Below are 21307 nucleotides of genomic sequence, written 5' to 3'. Positions count from 1 at the left end.
ACTGGCCTGGAGAATAGGACCGCGTCAGAGTTTACCTTGCCGCTTCTCCAGTGTTTCATTGTAGTTTGATTTAATAAAACGTTACATTATTCATGTGACTAAAAAAGCATTTTTTTTCATTAAAGTGCTAAATGTGAGACTTATAAAAAATATTTTTAAAACAGTGTTGGCCATCCATGGGTTGTTTTGTGAATTGACTTGGTCATGGTCACCCCAGGTTTTCTTTGCCTGAATAATGTGGTGTTTCTATTGTAGACTTCTGTAACAACAAAAAAAGACTCTTGAAACAGAAACTATATTTTACCATATTTAATCTAAAAGGCAGAGGGATGTTTACAGCTTCAGTACTGGACTCTCATACACAACAACGCGACGGGTAGATTCCTGGACGCCAGAGAGAGCCCGTTCATTACTCGCACAGACACACAAGCACAACCAATTATGTTCACCCATTCAAGGGCATGCACAGTATGATATCAGTGTTCCGTTCATCACATTGGTGGAGAAGATCATATTATGATGTAGACGTGTCCAATCTAAGTATGTCAGGCTCTTTCTCCGTCTGTTGTTTCCATGGTAACCATATTTCATAGCCCAGTCTCTGTAATCTCATAAACTGTAGCAGTGTGGAATTTTTAAGTCTGTTCCTCTACTTTCTTTCATGAACTCTCTACGTGCCAGTTATTTCCACTTCAAGCTTCCTCCATCCATCGGCAATACTCAAGTTATATTGGAGTTGCCAGTCTAAAGCTTGATTTACAGTAATCCTCATATAACTAGTAAATTGCGTTTATGCAGCATATTTCACAGATTAAAAAAAATTAACGTGCTTCACAAAGTGTATTAATGCTGACAAAACTCTTCCAGTTATGTCCAGGTTGCAAACTGAAAAGTTTGAGAACTGCTTTACCAGTCAGCTTCAGGGTTCTACATAGTCGCTAAGCTTTTCCTAGGACTCTGGTCCTGTAGATCTTTTCTTGGTTTACTGATGTTGTACCTGGAATCTGCTTAAGCCACTCTCCCAGTTTCGGGGTGACACCCCGGAGTGCTACTGGACACCAGTACGATCAAGTCTTTGGTTTTCCTTAACTTTGTGGTCTCCTTGTTGACCCGGTGGTAGGCAGAGTATCAGTGCGATTTACTCTTAGTTTAGTTTCAGCTCAACCTCAATTAGCAAAACAAATCAATGATGCATTTCTTCAAGTTTTCTACATTCAAACACAGAAAGAACAGAAAGAACGAGAAAGAAGGCTTTAGAGAACCCAAGACATGCTCCAGTGCACTAGAAGTCATGGTTTAAAGATCCCAACAAAACCACATTTTAAAAAAAAACAAAAAGGTGGGGCTCTGATGTTCCCAAACCAGGAACTATCCTCATCCTCAATGTCAACAAACACTACAAAAGTGACTGGTGACAAAGAAGTCCTGGCAGACTTCACTGAATCCTGGGAGCAAGCTCAACTTTGTACCAAGAACCCCCCGTAGACACAGCTTTGGATTATAAAAAGTCAGACAGCCTTTAAAAGCAACCCAGATACTGCAAACTCCTGCATAACCTCCCAAATACCAGGAGGGACACAGTCATGAGCTTTCTGCAGATCCACAAACATGTGGACCAGACAACCAAACCTCCATCCCTCTGTCCAGAGTTGTGTGAGGGTAAAGATCTGTGCTCCTCCTGAATCCAAGGTTCAGTCATCATTTAAAACCTTCTATCCAACACCCTAAAGTGAGGTTTCCCCAAGGACACAGAGGAGTGTGATCTCTCCATAACCGGAACACAATCTACTATAACCTGGCACTTTGAATAGTAAAATTGCTTTCCTTTAACTAGACCTTTTTGTGCTCCTCAGCCCACATTTAGCTTTTAACACCAGGAATCGATGTCACAACCTCAGCAATGTTTTTGGAATTAGAGGTGCGTCACTGCCAAATGGGTCCCAAGGATCCTTTTTAGGCCCCTCAGCTGTACATCTACTATGTGGGTTCTCCTGGTGGGTATAGTGGTGAGTATCTACACCTGTCATGCGGGAGACCGGGTTTGATTTCCCCGGTGATGTGTGAGTGGTGACCTAGTGGCTAGAGAGCTGCCTGTTTGAATCTTGGAGAGGCTCCCAAGGCTGCCTGGTTGTCACACTGGGTCCCTGAGCAAGACCCATGACCAGATTATTGCCACTCAGTGCAGCAGCACATTGCTCCATAGGGATGGGGTAAACACAAAACTAGCTCCCCACTGTGGGACTAAAAAGGGAAATATTGTCTCAATGGTTAATTTTGTTTCTTTTAAATTTATGGTCCTGCGCAGCACTTTGGGTGTAGTTCTCTATAAATAAATGTTGACTGATACGGACCTTTAATGGGGCTGTTAAGGTCACATGATACACTGGTCGTACCCTTCATTCTATTTAATGCTTTATGAATGCATTTTGATTTAACTTATATTCAACACTTTGCCAGTTGTGCAGATCCCCACCCCAGCATTCTAGTAAAGCAACCAGTAGTCCCAATAAATGGTGGAGACTCAGATTGTAGAAAAACAAAGGAAAGACTTGTTAAATCTTAAGTGTTTTTAATTGAAATCTGTAAAATAATGCAGTCTGGGTTACAATATCCTGTGAAAGAGCACATCATGTTTTGGTGAGTTCCAGCAGGTGATGGTTAAATGTTTTTGAGTCCAGTCTGTAAAAGGCTGTGGCAGGCAGCTGTGAGCTCACTGAGACATGAAGCTGAGCGGTTCAATGAAAAAGAAGCTGGACTGGTTTCTACAGGCTGGGGATTTTGATCCGAGGGAAACCAAATGGATTTCTCAGGAAGCCGGGGGCCCAGCTGTGGGAGGAGACAGATGCTGTGCCTCAGGCGGTCCTGTGCGGCTGGTGCTGACGGACCTCCACTGCTGAATCCTGCGGAACAGCGTTTCTGATTCTGCTGCCAGAGTCAGCATGAGAGCCAGGGAGCTATCCTGGAGAGGAGAGGCGAGGAAAACCACCATCAGAACGATCATGTTATTGCTCCAAGTGACCACAACAAGCTTTAAGAGAGGTTTCTCCTTTAAACTGAATATCAGGACCCAGAAAAATGGGAATGTTTAGTGATTTCATTTGTTGGATTCTTTTTACTGCTTACAATTTTTTTGTTACAGTTGAATAAAATAACTCTGAAAGTATGGAAATAGAACATAAAACACTTTTTCTTCCCTCATCCACTGATGTACCCTAATAAGGCCCATTTCCACTATAGGTCCCAGAGCATTTTTTCTCTAGAACCTAACCACCCAGGCTGGTTTTTTGTGCTGTTATGTAAGGTAAATCATGCTTCCTAAATTAGCACGAGTACCGCTGCAGTCCCGTATTATAGATCTCCATGTAGTAAAACAGCAGAGTCCAGAACACCATTTAAAAATCACACAATCCTATTAAAACAGTATAATCTTCAGGTTGTTTCTTAGTGGTTGTAGTTGAATAGGCATGGACTGCCTCTGCAAGCTGCGTGAAACTGTGCTGGTAGACTGGGTTTAAAAGAACGGCGGCGATCTGCTAGGAAGAAGAAGCACAAATAGAAGCACCAGTGCGTCTGCTTCAATCAAACTGAGCAAGATTTTTTTTAATCTGAATTTAAGAGACATAAACAATGAAAACTAGCTGAACTCAGCCGGTTACAATAACTTAAGTACTTTGATGAGAGCCTTCTCCCTGCAGCTTTGAGCCTGCTTCTATTTTTTCTAATATTTCCTCTGAGGTTGCTGGATCTTATTAATGTAGTTGAAAGCAAAACAGATGCTGGGTTATGGTTTTTGTGCTGCAGAAGCATACACCCAATGGGCCAGTAGAACTGTGGTTCCACGTCTGTAACGGAACTGACCAGCAGGGCGAGACAGTCGGCGGCGCTGGTCGGACTGTGGGTACATCTCAGCTTCTCCTCCAGACACTCTATGAAGTCCATCATCAGCTGGACGGAGTCCACCACGAAGCTGAAACAAAGAGTTAGACATGAAATGGAAGCGGGTGGTCCAGTAAAGCGCCTTGAGATGACCCGTGTTGTGCTCTAGGAATACTTTTTATTTAACTGAATGAAACACATGCCTCTAGGTCAGTTAATACGCAAGATCACCTCTCCATAGGGCTGGACGATATAGAAAAAAAAAACATCAATAAAATAGAAATATTGAATAATATCGATAATTATCAACAAATTCAAACATATATTTTAAGTGCAGCCCTGGCTATTTTATGCTGTTGCTTAATGACCTATTTTTAGATAAAGAACACACAAACACTGAATTCAAAACTCAACTCTTTATCCAACCAACTTTTTATCAAAACTGCAAAAATAAAAAAAAATAAAAAATAAAAAATGAAAAAACGTGTGCTCTCTGAACCCTTTGAAGGGGGCGGAGCTTGGAGTGTGGATCATTCCTGGGTCTCCTGTTGTGATTGGTTGGATGTAGTGATTCTAATATTAACCTACGTGATTGGCTAGAATGCAGAAAGGAAGGAAAACTGTTCTATAGAACTTTTTTTCTATCATCGATATACATCTATCAATCGATACATATTGTTATTGAATTCTGGTCCAGCCCTACCTCTCCATGTTAAAAAGAAGCAGATCTTACGGATGCATGTGAGCCTGGACAGGCAGACTGGTGCTAGCCAGCGGCCTCATCAGTCTCTGCCTCAGAACCGTGTGTTCCCTCAGGATGGCCAGGAGGTGATTACCCAGCAGCTCCAGCTGCTCGTTCTTCTGACCTGGGGGGGGGCATCAGCACAGATCAGACCATGATTATCACGGCTCGGATTTCTGTCATGTCATTATTTTAGTTTTCTACCCACTAAAACGGATTTTAAATGAAGCTTTTTGCAAAGGCCACACATTTCAAATCTTTGGCTCTAAAGCAGTTTGACAATCTTAAAATTGAGCGAGTGGATTTAATGAGCAAAACGGTGGTAAAGGTTTGGGGGGGGGGGGGTACTTGTGCACAGAGACATGTTCACATGTTTGAAAAGAAAAGACTAAATTACTGTAAAGCAGTAGAAAGTTCAGAGTAAGCCTGCCAACATGAGTTCCCTGTGGTCAGGATGAGGAAGGTGGAGGCTGGATTTAACCTGATCACTTCTCTATAAACTCACATTTATCTGGAATCAACAAATCCTGGGCTGCACTGAACTGTGACCAAACCTGGTCCCGTTCCCTGATCTGGGCCTGGCTGTGAGCAGACACTGAATAAATAACGCCAACTGGATTGTTTTTAAACCACAAACGTTGAGGATAAGAGCCGGAGCCGGATGAGAGTGGCACTCACTGAGGTGGAAGGCATGAGCGACGTCAGCACTTTGTTCATCCACCTTCAAAAGCTCCAACTGCAGCTGCACCTGAGTCAGTGGGAGGGAACAGAACCCATTAGCAGAACCACGCGGGCAGCCTGGAGCGCCGGTGGAACCCGGAGAATGTACCAGTAGCTTTGCAAACCGGGGCTGTCCTCTCCTGAACAGGAGAGCAGGCAGCTAGGATCTCAAGCCAGTTCAGTCTTTAAGGAAAAAGTGATGCATAGCAGGGCTTTGTTTCAGCTGAACTCATCTGTCATGGCGGCTGTAGCAGGGCTGTAGCTGACTGATAAAGAACTTAGTGTAATTCATGCATTTTAAAATCCTTCCCCAGCCAACAGAGACGTGACTGGACTGACGGGATTCATCTTCAGAGGTTTACACCCCATCATCAGCACCAACGGCGTGTTCATTCAGGGCTTTTAACGACGCGTTTCAGCCCGCAATCATCTCTGAGAGCATCAGGTCATTATACACAGGGCCAAAATTATGATTTGGATAAAAGTCCCCCTTATGTGACCATCAAACAGTTCTGGTAAAGTTCTGGAGAGATATTTCAGCACTCTCATCAGAATTGGTTGGGCTCATTTTAACTGCTGGGTTTTCTGACAGATCCAGTTTTAAAGCACACTCCATAAATCTTTAATATTTCAGGCACCAAAATTTAGCATCAAAGTTTCGTCCATGTTGATGAACTACAGGAAGCGGAAGCTGCAGGACCATCAGTGCAACCGAAGCCTTCCATTTCAAGCCTGATTACGTAGATATTAATTTGTGAACACATCAGTTTCACTCTGTGCTGTTAGATAAACTCAGAATTCCAACCCTGGAAAAACAACTATTCAAATAAAATCAAAATGTTAAATAAATGCCAAAAACACGTCATTCATGCTGCTGATGGCTGTATGTAAACCTCTGAGCACACTCAGCCTTAACGGCAGCGCCTTACGGTCCAGCAGGGACGGTCCAGGCTCCGCCCCTCCACAGAGACATACCTCCCACAGCTGCTTGTGCTTTCTGATCTGCTCTTCAGCCTCCTGCAGGTGTGGTGAGAGGACGGGGCCCGGCTCAGAGAAGGCCGAGTCGATTTCATCCTGAGGGGAGATGAACACAGACGTCACTCCAGAGGGCTGAGCATCAAAATCTGATCAAAACAGCCGGGCTGAGGAGTTCAGGAGGAATCTGAAACCGTGGCAACATTTTCTCAGAGATGATTCTTGCTTACAAATTTAAAAATATTTTTTGGCAAAGATCTATTTACATGTTGCACAGGTGTCTGTGCGACATGATGCTTCATCATGCTGGAAAGCTCACAGACCGTCACCGTGGCTCATGGTAGTTCTCACATTTCCTTTTCCCAAACAATGTCCTAATGTTCCAAACGACCAGGAGAAGGATCCAGCCCTGGTGTTTCATCTTCTCCTTGGACAGATGTGGTGTCTTTGCCAACATCCTTGTTCCAGGTCCATTGTCCAAAGGTCCAAGTGCAGATTCATCAACGTCCATCAGCCGCTGATACTGAGCAAGCTATGCAGTGGTGGAGACGGTCCTTAGAGGACATCCCCATTTTCTGCATCTGATTCTTTAATGTTGAAGTTTTTTGATGATCCAGAAACTCTTCTTCCAGCTGCATTATTCTTAGCAGCATGAAAATGTGTTTTGTTGGTGAAAAACAGGAAGTTGGAAAGTTTTCAGGAGAAAACATCTGTCCGCTTTAGCCATGACTGCCGACACGGCCTCTGAGAAATTAACCAGCAAACTGAGGTCACGTGTCACAGATCCTGCTGTCAGTTTTATTAAATAGAGGACAGGTAGGAAACAGGATAATGGTGATCAGCAGAAAATACTTTATACTGTGGTATGAAAAAGTGTTTGCCCCTTCCTGATTTCCTATTCTTCTCATGTTTGTCACACTAAAGTGTTTCAGAGCATCAAACTAATGTAAATACAGGTAAACACAAGGTGCAGTTTTTAAATGAAGCTTTTTATCCAAAGCCACATGGCCTTGTGTGACAAAGTGATTGCCTCCTAAACCTAATCCCTGGTTGTTCTGCTTTTAGCAGCAACAATCAAGCGTTGGCGATAACTTGCAGTGAGTCTTTCTCAGCGCTGTGGAGGATTGTTGGTCCTCTCATCTTTGAGGAACTGTTGTCATTCAGACACATTGGAGGGTTTTCCAGCATGAGCGGCTTTTTTAAGGTCAGGACACAGCATCTCCGTAGGATTCAGGTCAGGACTTTGACTAGGCCACTCCAAAGCCTTCATTTAGTTTCTCTTCAGCCGTTCAGAGGTGGACTTGGTGTGTTTTGGATCATTGTCCTGCTGCAGAACCCAAGCTGGTTTCAGCTAGAGGTCACCAACAGATGGCTGGACCTTCAGGATCCTTCAGGATGTTTTGGTAGACAGCAGAATTCATGGCTCCATTTATCACAGCAAGTCTTCCAGGTCCTGCAGCAGCAAAGCAGACCCAGACCATCACCACCATGTTTTACTGTTGCTAAGATGTTTGGTGGATGAGTCGTCGCTGCACTCTTGGGGTGTTTTTGGTCGGTCGGCCACTCCTGGGAAGGTTCTCCACTGCTCCATGTTTTCTCCATCTGTGGATCATGGCTCCCACTGAGGTTCTCTGGAGTCCCAAAGCTTTAGAAATGGCTTTGGAACGCCTTCCAGACAGAGATCTCAATTTCTCTCTCTCATTTGTTCCTGAATTCCTTTGGCTCTCGGCACGATGTAGAGTTTTTGAGGATCATTTGCCGTTTTTAACTTGGTCAGGCAGATCCTACTGAAGTCTTTTTTTTTTTTACGTCACTAGTGGCTCGTTTTTCATGCAGTAGACTGACAGGAAAGGAAGTTTTGAGAGAGGGGGGAAGACATGTGGCAAAGGACCTCAGGCCGGAATTGAACCCGGGTCAGCCATGTAGAGGACAAAGGCCTTCGTATATGGGTCGTGCCATTGGAGCACGCCCCTGAAGTGATTTCTTGATTGAGAACAGGTGTGGCAGTAATCAGCCTGGGTGTGATGTTTTGGGGGGCGCACACACAATCAATGTCACACAGGACCATGTAGGTTAGGATTTTATTCCTCCCTTAATAATAAACCATAAGCCTTACTTTTCCTAAAACCTTAATTTAAAAACTGCTTTTCGTGCTTACTTGTGTTGTCTTGGACTAATATTTAAATTAGCTTGATGTTCTGAAACACTTAGACTGTATAAACATGCAAAACATAAGAAAGGAGGACGGGGCAAACACTTTTTCACACCACCGTAGAACAAAAGGAGGATATGACTTCCTGACCTGGGACACGGCTCCAGCAGAGACACATCTGGACAGCAAGCTGGCAGCCGGAGTCACGGTGAAGGGAGACAAATCCCACTGCTGCATCTGGAAGTGAAACAGGAACATCCAAAGGGAATGATCCAAATAACTGAGCACATCTTCAGTTTAAATGAACACCCTGAACATCCCTGGCTGTATGTTCAGGGTGGTCGTCCTGCTGGAAGGTGAACCTCCGCCCCAATCTCCAGTCTTCTGCAGCCTCCAACAGCTTTTCGTCCGTGGATTTAAATTCATCCATCTTCCCATCAACTAAGACCAGCTTCCCTGTCTCTGCTGAAGAAAATGTTTAGCCCGACAAGATGATGCTGCCCCCACCTTGTCTCAAAGCACCGATGGTGTATTCAGGGTAATTTACAGTTCTACGTTCCCTTCAAACATAGCTGATTGTATGCAGGCCAGAAAGCAGCAGAGCCCCTCCTTCCACATATTTACTGCGCCTCCTGCATGACTTGTGGAAAACTGCTGACTGGATTCTTGTCAGTTTGCTTTAACGACGGCTTTCATCTTGCCACTCTTTCCAAAAGTCCAAACCTCTGGTGGTTCCGTCTAACGGCTGTCCTGTTAAAAGATTGCCCCACCTGAGCTGTGAATCTCAGCAGCTCTTCCAGAGTTAACAGACTTCAGGACTGCTTGTCTGATTAATGTCCTCCAGTCAGTCTACGTGAAATGAGACCAATAAACGTGAGCTGAAAGCTATTGACAGTGAATTTTGATAATAAAAATTCATAAAGAAAAAAATTAAATATGCTTTAAAATGGGAGAAAATTTGTGTGCCTTATTTGTCAACAGTTGTGTCACTGGTTAACTAGACAGGAGCGTTGTTAGTTTTTGTTTCTCATGAGTGTTTGGTTTAGAACTTTATTGACGGTCCCTAAGTGAACCACCGTGTGTAGGAGGAGCGATCAGACAGAGAGCGGCAGCCCGAGATCAGCCTGCCTGTCCCGGATTGAACAGGAGGCAGACGCCGCTGGAGCTGCGGAGCGCGAACGTCCAGTATCCACCCTGAAACTGAACAATAATAACGCCACACATTTTCTACCCATCCTGACACAAGCGGGATTCGAACCTGGGTCCCAAAGATGCTACGCTACATAGGGACAAAAGCAGACAGATTGTCTCTGACCACAAAATACACGATGATCTATAAGTGGCGACTTATCGATCCTCACCTTCCGGTCGTTCCAGCCGGCCGGGCTCTGTAACACCGGTCTGCTCCGCTCGGTTTAAGGTTTCAACCTCCCTCAATCCAAATCTGGAAACTTCTTCTTCTTCTTCTTTTAGGTTTTTTTGGCGGTTGGCAAACAACTTATAGGTGCATTACCGCCACCTTCCAGACTGGAGTATAGATTAGATGTCCTATCACTATAATCTTCCCATTAAACCTGATTTCCTAAGATAACTAAAAATGCTATTAAATACTACATCTTCAGAGGACCTTTGCAGCAGATTTTTAATATCTAAAATTACTTTATTTCTTTTTAACTCTCTGACTAATATCTCTCTTTCCCGATTGTACTTATCACAAACTAGAAAAATATGCTGCACTGTTTCTGACTCTCCACAATAATTACACAACCCTGTACTATGTTTATTAATTATTTTCAAAGTACTATTTAGCCCCGTATGCCCAAACCTTAATCTGGATATAATATCCTCTTCTTTTCTATTCCTATTACCTTCCCTACATTCCCCTACTTTTCTTTGAATGTTATAGTAAAATCTTGCCTTCTCTTCTCTATCCCATAATTCCTGCCATTTCTTTTTAAAATATATTTTACTAATATTCTTGACCTCATTTCTACTTATTTTGATATTTACCTCAACATTATCCCTTTTTGCTGCACTCTTAGCAAATTGATCCGCCAATTCATTTCCTACTATCCCAATATGAGCAGGAATCCAAATTAACTTTACCCTAGATCCATATTTTTTAATTTTAAAAATTGATTGGTTAATATTCAATATGATATCTTGTCTCGTTTCTGAGTTTTGTTCTAAGATACTTATTAATGCACTGCTTGAATCTGAACAAATCAATATTTCCTTCTTCCTTGTTTCCTCACACCACTCTAGAGCCATTAATATAGCCACTAGCTCACCTGTATAAACTGTCATTCTATCTGTTATTCTTTTATTTTTCATAATGTTTAAGTCCGGAATTATAAATGCTATTCCAATTTTATCATTTAACATTTTAGAAGCATCTGTAAATACTTGTAAATATTCAGCATATTCTTTATTTATATACTTTTCCAATCTGGAAACTTTTCCGCCAACGCTCTTCTTCTTCTCTGTTGTACACAACACCGCCCCCTATTGGTCTGGATGTTGGACAACAAAAGGGAACGATTTTGTGGGCTTTTCGTTTCGCTTTAAATTAGTTTATCACAAATAAAAATTATTTATTATTACACGACTTTCCTCAAGATGCAAAGTGCTCTCAACCGACTTGTTGTCACAACACGAATAAAGACAAAATAAGCTCTAGTTTAGTGACGTGACGTGTTAACATGGCTATTTCGTTTTTTTATTGGTTAGGGACAACGCAATCAAACATAGTCACAAAGCAGTGCTTGCAGCTGATGCGATGCGCAACTCAAAATGTGCTCCACAGAAGGAGGTGAGTGGCCAACAATTGTTCCTGCTGTTTTTATCACCTTTTGCACAGCCTTCAGACAGCAAGGCTGTCTTCACTCAGTGGTGAGTGTAGCCTTATGGTCTATAATAACGCAATATTCTTTTTTTCCCTTTTTTTTTAGATTTACTTGTATACCTTTATAAATCCAGATAAAACCTCATCATAGACCCCTACCAGAGGACCAGCCTAAATAGAATGAACTTTACTGAAATTGGATGGAAGAGTAGCACTTTCTTTTAAATTATGGACCCACCTGTTTCATATGGCGCCAGTCTCAGTTCGAGCACTACCACTCCAAGCCAATAGATGGCAGACACCCTCCAGAGAACAGGATGTTATTCTGTAGCCGGAAGGCGAAGAAGTCCGAACCTGAAAAGGATCATTCTGTAGCAGCAACGCCCTCAGCGGATCTTTCTCACTGAACTTGTTTTCATCATCTTTAGCAGAGTCCAGTTTACAAGTCCGCCATCATCAGAGTCTACCGTGAGGTGAGTTAAGACCAGCAGTCGGTCCGGAGCTGCCTGCAGGGTCCCGTCCCTGTCCAGCCAGCTGGGACCGGGGAGGCTTTAAACCGGAACTCCAGGCTCAGAGGGCTGCCTGCCTGGAGGAGCACCAGGGAGGGCCTGGGCTCAGCTGCTGGGAGCAGACTGTGTGTGTATGTGTGTGTGTGTGTGTGTGTGTGTGTGTGTGTGTGTGTGTGTGTGTGTGTGTTGGGTGGGTGTGGTTGTGCTAATGTGTTTTCTCTGGCGGTGACCTAATCAAATATTAGTGAATCAATAAATCAAAGGGTCCGTCCTCACAAAGGAAGAATCGGTAATAAACACGAATACATCGTATACTTAGATATGTTTTCAATTAATTAAACTATTTAAAAGTTAACTGAAACTAAACCCATGACCGCAGTTTTAGGCTGTATAAAAAATAAAACAGGAAAGTGTAGTACAGTGGGGGTTAATTAAAAAAAGTAAAGCAACAATTATGACGTAACATTTATTGTTCTAGTTCTAATAATGTAGTTTTAGTTTCACTCTGGTAAATGTTCATGGGTATCATCAGTGTCATAATTAGCCTCATAAATCTTTAACAATTAACTGATTGACTACTTCATTATATTTATTCATTAAAACCAGTCTTATGAAGTAAAGTATATTCTTTTTTTCTTTTCCTATAAAGAATCTGGGTGAAGGTTAAATTCTGTTTGTCATACAGGCTACAGGCTGTCATACAGGCTTCTATAGACATTATAGAAAGCAGAGAGAGGAACATGGAGTATGGTAGAAGATATTTATCAGAGTCGTAATGTTCAAATTTCAATATAAAGTCCCTGAAAGAATCACTGCAATCCCACTCATCTATTTCAGTTGTTAATCAAGTAAAGACAAAACTAACATGGAGGGAACTGAGCATGAATGTTGGGATTATCCGCATTAAAATTAGTTTGCACATTTAGGCGCTGATTCAGCACTCACCAGTGCTCAGAAGTTGGAGTGTTTGCCACTCCTTGTTAGATAACGTTTCCTTTTTTCAGAAACGTTGCATTCGGACAATCTAAAGATCACAGTCTGTGGAAAAGGAAGTTATTCATGCCTGTGCAAATTCTCAGTCATCCTGACCGCGGCGGTTCTGGTGCCTCGCACTCCAGCAACCTGCAGTTGGAGCGCTGCTGCTTTTTAGCACATGGGGGCCCATCCTACTAGGCGCATTCCAAGTAAGATGCTGATCAACCGATAGCATTCCCATTTAAGCCTGTTGGCGAGAGGTTATTTAGTTCATCTGAATGCATTTAGTGCAGAGCTGATCGGAGATGGGTTTCCATCTGCGCATCTATGAGGATCTTCAAGGTCAGCGTGTTTGTGTTTCTTAATACTTCAGGTCTTAAACAACATGACAGATTTAGTTTTGTTTTGTTACTTTTTCCCTGTTGCTGTACGGATACACATCAGGGGGAAAAAAGGAAAATACACGCCGATGCTGGTGTTTTCTTCACACAGTCATAATTAGGAGGGCCTCAAGCTGTGGATTGTGTCCTGCAGGGATTTCACCCTCTGATCTCATTAACAGCCTCTGACCTGGAGGAGGAGGAGGAAGAGGAGGAGGAGGAGCTCTGAGGAAACCGATCCACCTCTGCTGCTCTGGATATGAACTCTACCCTGCTGCTGCTGTAGACTGAGCTGTAGGGCAACATGGGGAACAGCGCGCTGAAGTCTCACCTGGAAACCTCCCAGAAAACCGGAGTGTTCCAGCTGACGGCCAAAGGCCTGCAGGAGGTAAGAGGAGGCGCTGTGGAGGCAGACTCACTCTCTGTCTGAAGCAGTCCAGTCCCTTGCAAAATAATTCACTGTAGTGTGAACATTTCTACATTTTGGCCCAATGTTGTTACGTCCACAAACACCAGGGTGCCCCTTTCTGAGGCCACTTACCAATTTGGTGTTTTCTGAGGGCAAGTGGTTCTCAATGCATGTGCCACACTTAGGGCTGGACAATATGGCCAAAACTACAAGTATATTTCTTAATTTCTGATACAATATAATTACAATATTGATATCAACAAAATAAAAGCCCCAGAACGACTGCCAAGAATGCCCACAACAGATGTCTGTACAAACTTATGACAATTAATTTGCCATGTTCATAAACTCCTCCAATATAACATTTTAGAAAGATTTGCTTTAAAAAATAAAACTCATTAAACTTCATAAAACCCGGAACGTCAGTCAGTGACAAATGCTGTAATGATGGACCGTAATGTATATTGAAATATCACCTTTATTGAATAAAGTTATATTGCGATATATATTGATATTGGATTATTGTCCCCCACAGGCCACACTTTTTCACTTCTAGCTGTAAAGACTTTTGTTTTAAATTTCCTTCCACTTTCAAATGATGCACTACCTTGTGTTGGTCTGCCAATTAATCTTCCAGTAAATCACACTGACGTTTTCAGTTGCAACAGGGACGTGAATACTTTTTCAAGCTGCTGCAAATGGATCAGAATCAGAGAAAGGTGGTTACCAGTGAATTAGTCCTATGGGCCACAGATCATTGCTAACCCTTAGAACTTCTTACTAGAGTTCACAGTGTTTAATCACAGATAATAAAGTGAATCTGGCTTTTAAATGGAGGGAGGAGCCCTAACCTTGTTGACTGGATCACCATCAAGCCGTTCTGAACGTGTTCTACTGGATCCTGGTGTTTCTCATTTCAGTTTCCAGAGGAGCTCCAGAGGCTCACCGCTAACCTGAGAACGGTGGATCTGTCGGGGAACAAGATCGAGGTTCTCCCAGGCTCAGTCGGCAACTTCCTGCAGCTTAAAAGTCTGACGCTGAATTCCAACAAGCTAAGTGAGTGAGTGGTAGGTTCTGTCTCCTCTGGGCCTTTCCCACTGCACTTCTAACGCGTCTGGTTTCTGCCGCAGCTGGCCTTCCTGAGGAGATCGGCAAGCTGAAGAAGCTTGAGACCCTGAGTTTGAATGGGAATAGGATCCAACAGCTACCCCCTGCTGTGGGCCAGCTCAAGGCCCTGAAGACCCTTAACCTGGCCGGGAACCTGTTCACCGAGTTCCCCGTAGGACTAGGAACCCTGAGGCACCTGGACCTGCTGGATTTGTCCAGAAACAGGATTCAGAACGTCCCAGCAGAGGTGTCGGAGCTGCAGACCATTGAGATCAACCTCAACCAAAACCAGGTTTGCCCATCAGTAAAGCCTTATAATAAAGAAGTTAAAAGGCCAGGGGCCTCATGTACGAAGCATGCGTACGCACAAAATAACGTTTAATGCACAACTTTTTTTTTTTTTTTTTTTTTTTTTTTTTAATGCACAACTTGGCATGTATCAAAACGAACATTGTTTTAAAATGGTCTGCTGTGAAACTGAGCAGCAGCCACGCAAACCTCTTCAATCAACAACAAATGCAAAGTCCTAAAACTCTCCCAAATTCACTGAAATATGACTAATAATTCAGTTTTATCAAACCTAATGTTTTTTATGAGTGAGCTTTTATGGTTTAAGTGCGTACATCGAAACTAACTGACATTTAGCCCCATGCAGTAACATAACACTCCTAAATAATGATGGAAAGAAGATAGGAAGAACCGTGCTTCACCGGTTCACTTTCTGAGAGCTTTTCAGAAGGAGCTGACCGACAGATCGGGTATTTAACCATCACCCCTGAGCCGTTCCAAGCCAGCATCATGGGACGGCCTCATTCATATGTTGTTCAGATACATAAAAGTTCCTTAAACCATGGCTCTCATTTGCAGGAAGGAGTCTATTTCCAAATGTAATCAGAGCTTTGACTGCACTCATGTTGCTACAGTGCTGCTTAACTCAGGATTCTGCTGGACTATCATGATATTAATAATTATTCTCATAATAGCTGTGTTGGGAACAAAATAAGAGCAGGCTCAGTGTGGGGGGGCTGACTCCAGGTGTGTAGCCAAATCTGACCCGTTTCCATGGTTATTTGGACACATGGTGGGTGCCTTCTAGGTGTTTATACTGATTTGCAGATGTGTTTAGGGGGTGGGAACGGGGCGGCCCAAAATACACGTGAACCGGCCCGTCATTTCCCGCACCTCCGAATTTATCAAGTTAGCGTGTGCGGTGCCTCGTCTACACACACTTTGTACATATGGCTTATTTTTTTGTGCGCCGCATGTTTCAGGATTTCTCCCCATCACCGACTTTTAGTATGAAAGCTGTGCACTCTTTTGTACATGAGGCCCCTGATCCCTGTAGAACCTGCAGGACGGTCCTTTAAGGGTTGGGGTGTAAGTAGGTTTCCTCTTCCCTGTCAGATCTCAGTGCTGTCAGCAGAAGTGTCCCGCTGTCCTCGTCTGAAAGTTCTTCGTCTGGAGGAGAACTGTCTGGAACTCTCCTCCATTCCTGATTCCATCCTGACTGACTCCCAGGTGTCCCTGTTCTCCGTGGAGGGAAACCTGTTTGAAGTCAAGAGGCTCCGAGAACTGGAGGGATATGAAAAGGTCAGATTATTATTATTATTATTTATTTCATATAAATAATAATATTTATTTCAAATAAATATTAAGAGTAAATATTACTCTTACTAAACGAATTAAGAATTGAACTGTCTTTACAAAGAAATGCTTAAAAGCAATAATTCATCTGCAAAACCTCCTAAAATTAGTGAGGCTGTATTTTTCTGCATTAGTAAAAAATGTCGTTCTACCATAAAATCGTCCAGGTTATAGGATCTGTGCATAAACTAAATAAACTCAAGGATTAAACCAATTTATCCAGTTGTTATAGCCTTGCATGAGCCTTAAGAAGCCTTTCTGTATGAACGATCAAAGGTTGTTGGAGAGAGAGGACAGCCAAAGTTACACAGCTCTGCAGTCAATCGGGATTTCACTATTACAACAAAATCAGGCTAAATTGTTGAGTTTACATTTCCGTTGGCATTAGTCTTCTTAAGCAGCAGTATTCCTTAACCCAGACGTTAACAGCAAGATTTCCCAAAGATAGGCATGACGGATAGAACTGGTAAAATAGGGCCTCCCTGCTGTAACACGCCCAGCCTCTGTCATGTGTTTCAGTTTAACTCCCACTTTAAAAGTAGCAGCCTAAGGGTGAGGGGTGACTCTAACCCTCAGTCTACACGCCTCCCTACATGATTCTGTTTACTTTCTGTAAGCCATTTACTCCATTTGTTTTTCCTCTGACTGGAAAGTGGGTTGATACTGATCGCCATCAGGTTTGTAGTTTTTACCAGTTTACCGTAGTCTGGTCTTGTCTTGAATGGTCTCTCTTGCTTTCTTATCAGTATATGGAGCGTTTCACTGCCACCAAGAAGAAGTTTGCCTGATGTTCCCCGGCGACGAGTCTAAACTCCTAAACTCCAACCACGATTGGACTTGGCCTCAGTCTTCACCCCCCCACACCCTGCACCAGCTGCAGCTGCTTATTGGTCTGTAGTGAGGTGCTCCCCACAGCACTCCACAAAGACCCGGACCTGCTGAGAGGTGGAGACGGACAATAACAGCGAGGAAGGAGCATGAGATTCAGTGTGGCGTTTTTAACAGGATGCTTTAAAGCTTTAGTGTTCACTAAGTGATGGGCAGCGACATTCAGCTCCTCCAGGAGCTTTCATCCAGAGGAACCAGCAGGACAACCTGCTTCCAGGGATAGTTAATTGATTCCATGCACTGTCACAAGTACATACAAGGAAATGGTCATAAGGAAGTTTGTCTTGATACAAATGGGGGAAAACAGCAGATTTCTAATCCAGGAGTTTCTTCCCTCGTGATGCTGGCCCAGCTGCACAGCTCAGCACAAACAGAGGATACTTCGTACATGTTAGACAGCATCACAGGGCTTGAAGGTTGATTAATTTTTTTCTCTTTTTTTTTTTGTTCATTTGCGTAAAGCCTGCCACTTTTACTGTGTGGCTGGTCAGCTTGTGGAGCGTACTCTTCATAACAGAGTGATAGGGGACACAACATATGTAGGGTTCTCACTCACACATCAGAAAACAACATCTTACATCTGTCCCACTGTATGCCCCACATGCTTGGCAGTTAGAGGGTATAACCCCCTCTCTAATGCACCAGGCAACCCCATCAAACTCCATCCAGTCAGGGCTGCATGTTACTTAAATGCTGAGTAAGCAGTTTCTTCTCTAAGGCAGACAGCTGTTGCTTCTTATTATGCAGCAGACAGAAACAATTAGATGGAACGTGCAGAGCCTTGTATGAAGATGCTGTTTGAATCCTTAACTTGTAGTTATTCTGTGAATGTCAACGTCTCGATTTGGTTTTTCTCCTTTTAGTTATAAATCCATACATTTTTCATACAGTTTTGGCCCCTGAATTGCTGCAGCCATGTTCCAGACGACTGTTTGATAATCCTGTTGTAGAATGACACTTTACCAAGTTATGACATTATTTAAATCTGACTGTAATCATACAAAAGCCCCAACCACAGGCTCCCCCCTGTTATCTGTTTGACAAAAGCCGTATTGGAAAAGCTATGAGAAAATAAAATCAAGCACAAAAGCCACATAAATACATAAATAAAAGCAGTACCTTGCTAAAATATTCATTCCCCCATTATACTTTGTCACATTGCTGATTAGAGAGCCTTCCACATGTTTGCTGTAGCTGCTGCATGGCTTGTGGTGAACTGCAGACAGGACTTCAGATGATGACTCGGCTTATGACTTCCTTCCAACAAAGTTTTCCTTCATGCCACTCTCCCCTAAAGGGCAGATTTGATCAACTCAACTTGTTTGTTTTCCCTCTAAAGGATTCTCCCACCTGAGCTGTGGATCTCTGCAGCTCCTTCAGAGTTACCACAGGCCTCTTGGCTGCTTCTCTGGTGTTCTCCTGCCCATTTAGGTGGATGTCCATGTCTTGGTAGGTCTGCAGGTGCTCCATGCTCTCTCCATGTTGATGTGGTGGATTGAACAGTTCTCTGGGAGGTGTTGATAGTTTGGGAAATTGTTTCAGAACCTAACTTTGCTTTAAACTGCACCAGAACTTTCTCCCTGACCTGTCTGCTGGGTTTCTTGATCTGCATGATGCTGGTTATTCTCTTATACCATACCAGCTTTATTTATAGCACTTCAGCACCCGACAGAACCACAGTCCTGTACACAGGACAAATGAAACAGTAGTCACACGATGCCGTAATAAACCAATATTAAAATCAATAACCAAAAACAAACTAAAACAGCCATGTATTAAAATAAAACAATTCATCAGAATGAAGAAAAATATATTGAAATGGATAAAAATATAATGTAAAAATTAAATCCAATTTAAAAGTCAATATCTCAGATGGGTTTTATGAAGGGTTGGGGAACCAGACAGGGAAGAGCCCTGTCTGTTGTCCAAGGGAAGGTCGTTCCAAAAGTTAGAAACCGCTCCACAAAAAGCAAGGTCTCCTCAAAGCCTACGCCTTGTCATCAGCACGCTGAGGGCAGCTGATCAGCCGACCTAAGGGAACAGGAGGGTGCGAAGGTATGTAGCAGCTTGGACAGGGCCATGAAGAGCTTTAAAAGTAAAGAAGGGCAACGTTCTCTAAGACACCACTGAGACCAGAAAAGGAACAGCGACATTCATGGTGAGATGAAAGGACACTCAGTGGATCCTGGTTATTAATTAGGAGCCTTCTGCAGGCAGCTGGCTGTACTGGATTTTATTCTGGTACATCAGAATAAAGAGGGCTGAAAAATTCAGTGTGTCTTTTCAGATTTGCAGTTGCAAAAGTTTCATCCATGCTTTATTTTCCTTTGACTTCACGGTTTTGTACTGATTTGTGTTGGTCCATGCTATAAAATCTAATAAGATGCATCGAAGTCTGTGGTTTGAATAGGACGGAATATTAAAGGGTTGTATGTCAAAAACTGGGGGAATACATTTCAAGGCTATGTAAATTTAGAGCGTGTACGTCCTTTTTACCATGACTGTATTTTACTAAGACACTAAACAAGTCTTTTTACTTTTTTCTTCAGAGTTTTCCTTCAAAATAAGCATGAAGTGAAATGTGATTTTCTGTTAGAGCCAGTTATCAGTCAGTATTTAGTGTGACTCATTCTGTACCCTGCTGCTCATGAAATAAACACAGGTGGGATGAAGGAACAAATCTCTATCATGTCAGTGAAAATTTGTCTAAAATCTTATTTTTCCTGTATTTAATTAAAGCGGGTGCTAAACAGTTTCTTCCCTGCTGGTGTTGAATGTATGTTTGGTTTTAAAACCTCACCGATGTTCAGAAATTTTGTGTCCAGTTTAATAGTTTTAACAAACTGTACTGTCAGTTATTTATAGTTGACATTATCTTCTACCTGGAAAAAATGACAACTGCTAGTTAAACACGTTTAACTTGCTGTGTTTTGCTGAGGTCACGTTATAATTAGGTGAGTCAAGACTGTACAGCCCTGAAGGAGTATTGCCATGTGATGTGCTAAGAAAGGGAAGAAAAGCCAAGAGCTCCACCACAGAAACCACAGGCCTTGGTTAGCAGAGGAATGTTAGTGCTCATAACTAGATAAAAGAAAAGACTGAACCAGTATTGCTTTTTTAAAAGCGTAGAAAAAAGTCCGCAATCATCTCCACAGGTTTGGGAGTTAAGATCTAGGTTGCCCATACTGCACCACAGATCCAGCTGATCAACCTCCCATCTGTAGGCCGACTCATCCCCGTCCTGGACCAGGCCAGGGATCGTTCTGTCATCAGCAAACGTCAGGGGTTTGACAGTCAGTGAGCTGGGTGAGTTTGGTGCTGAGGATGCCTAGGGTTATTGTGTTAAACGCTGAGCTGAAGTCCACCAGCAGGATCCTTGGATGTGTTCCTGAAGCGTCGATGTGTTGGTTGATGCAGTGTAGTCCCAAGATGACTGCATCATGCACTGACCTGTTAGGCACGTTTGCAAATTGCAGGGACTCCAACACGGGTCCTGTGATATAGAGCATTTGAAGCAGGAGGAAATTTCCTACTGTTCCAACGATCTGTTGAAGATCTGTGTGAAAATGGGGGCCAGCCAGTCTATGCAGATTTTCACGCACAATGGTGACACCATCACAACTGAGACACCTTTCTGATCTGCCTCTGAGCAGCCTCACATCCTCTTCACAGATCATGGGTACATGTGGGGGATTGAGGGAGGTCAGTCATGGGGACTAACTGATGATGGCGTTGGAGTATCAGAGAGGTGAGAATTTGGGTTTTTCAAACCTAAACCATTCGGCTCGTCAGCCAGCCGTTAGGTGCCAGCAGAGTTTAGGCGTGTTTTTGTAAACATGGAAGCTTGGCAGCTTCCTCTGTAGTTTTCTAGAGTCAAATTCAGTATCATTTCAATTTAGTTTATTCAGTTTATGTGGTGCAAATTACCAACACATAATATCGAGGCACTTAACACAAAAAAACTGAATTCAGTCCAATCATACAGTCACATTTCAAGACAAGTATGTACCATCCAACTGATTGTAGTTACCAAACGACTGTCAAATTGTTTATTATTCAAAATTGTTCAAAAAAATAATGACCAT

The 21307-nt window shown here is 42.9% G+C and overlaps 2 protein-coding genes across 3 annotated transcripts; one reads left to right on the top strand and one right to left on the bottom strand.

Moving 5' to 3' along the window:
- Nucleotides 1-2552: 2552 nt before the first annotated feature.
- haus2 (HAUS augmin like complex subunit 2) lies at nucleotides 2553-11641 on the bottom strand. 2 transcript variants are annotated; one of them, XM_036150574.1, is made up of 7 exons: nucleotides 11549-11641; nucleotides 8616-8702; nucleotides 6314-6412; nucleotides 5297-5366; nucleotides 4610-4742; nucleotides 3859-3967; nucleotides 2553-2959 (listed from the first exon to the last, which is right to left on the bottom strand). In XM_036150574.1, exons 1-7 carry the CDS (start codon nucleotides 11555-11557, stop codon nucleotides 2807-2809), a joined length of 660 nt encoding a protein of 219 aa, XP_036006467.1. In that variant the 5' UTR covers nucleotides 11558-11641; the 3' UTR covers nucleotides 2553-2806. The 2 variants fall into 2 exon arrangements, with proteins under 2 accessions (XP_036006467.1, XP_012735176.2); XM_012879722.3 differs by lacking the exon at nucleotides 11549-11641 and adding an exon at nucleotides 9827-9878.
- Nucleotides 11642-11659: 18 nt separating this feature from the next.
- lrrc57 (leucine rich repeat containing 57) lies at nucleotides 11660-18384 on the top strand. The gene is made up of 6 exons (XM_036150573.1): nucleotides 11660-11783; nucleotides 13357-13562; nucleotides 14504-14639; nucleotides 14714-14982; nucleotides 16095-16280; nucleotides 17081-18384. The coding sequence occupies exons 2-6, from the start codon at nucleotides 13479-13481 to the stop codon at nucleotides 17120-17122; spliced, it is 717 nt and encodes a 238-aa protein (XP_036006466.1). The 5' UTR covers nucleotides 11660-11783; nucleotides 13357-13478; the 3' UTR covers nucleotides 17123-18384.
- The last annotated feature ends 2923 nt before the right edge of the window (nucleotides 18385-21307 follow it).

This window comes from Fundulus heteroclitus, chromosome 19 (genome assembly GCF_011125445.2).
Source record: "Fundulus heteroclitus isolate FHET01 chromosome 19, MU-UCD_Fhet_4.1, whole genome shotgun sequence".
Lineage (NCBI taxonomy): Eukaryota > Metazoa > Chordata > Actinopteri > Cyprinodontiformes > Fundulidae > Fundulus > Fundulus heteroclitus.
This window is presented reverse-complemented; position numbering and strand designations above follow the sequence as displayed.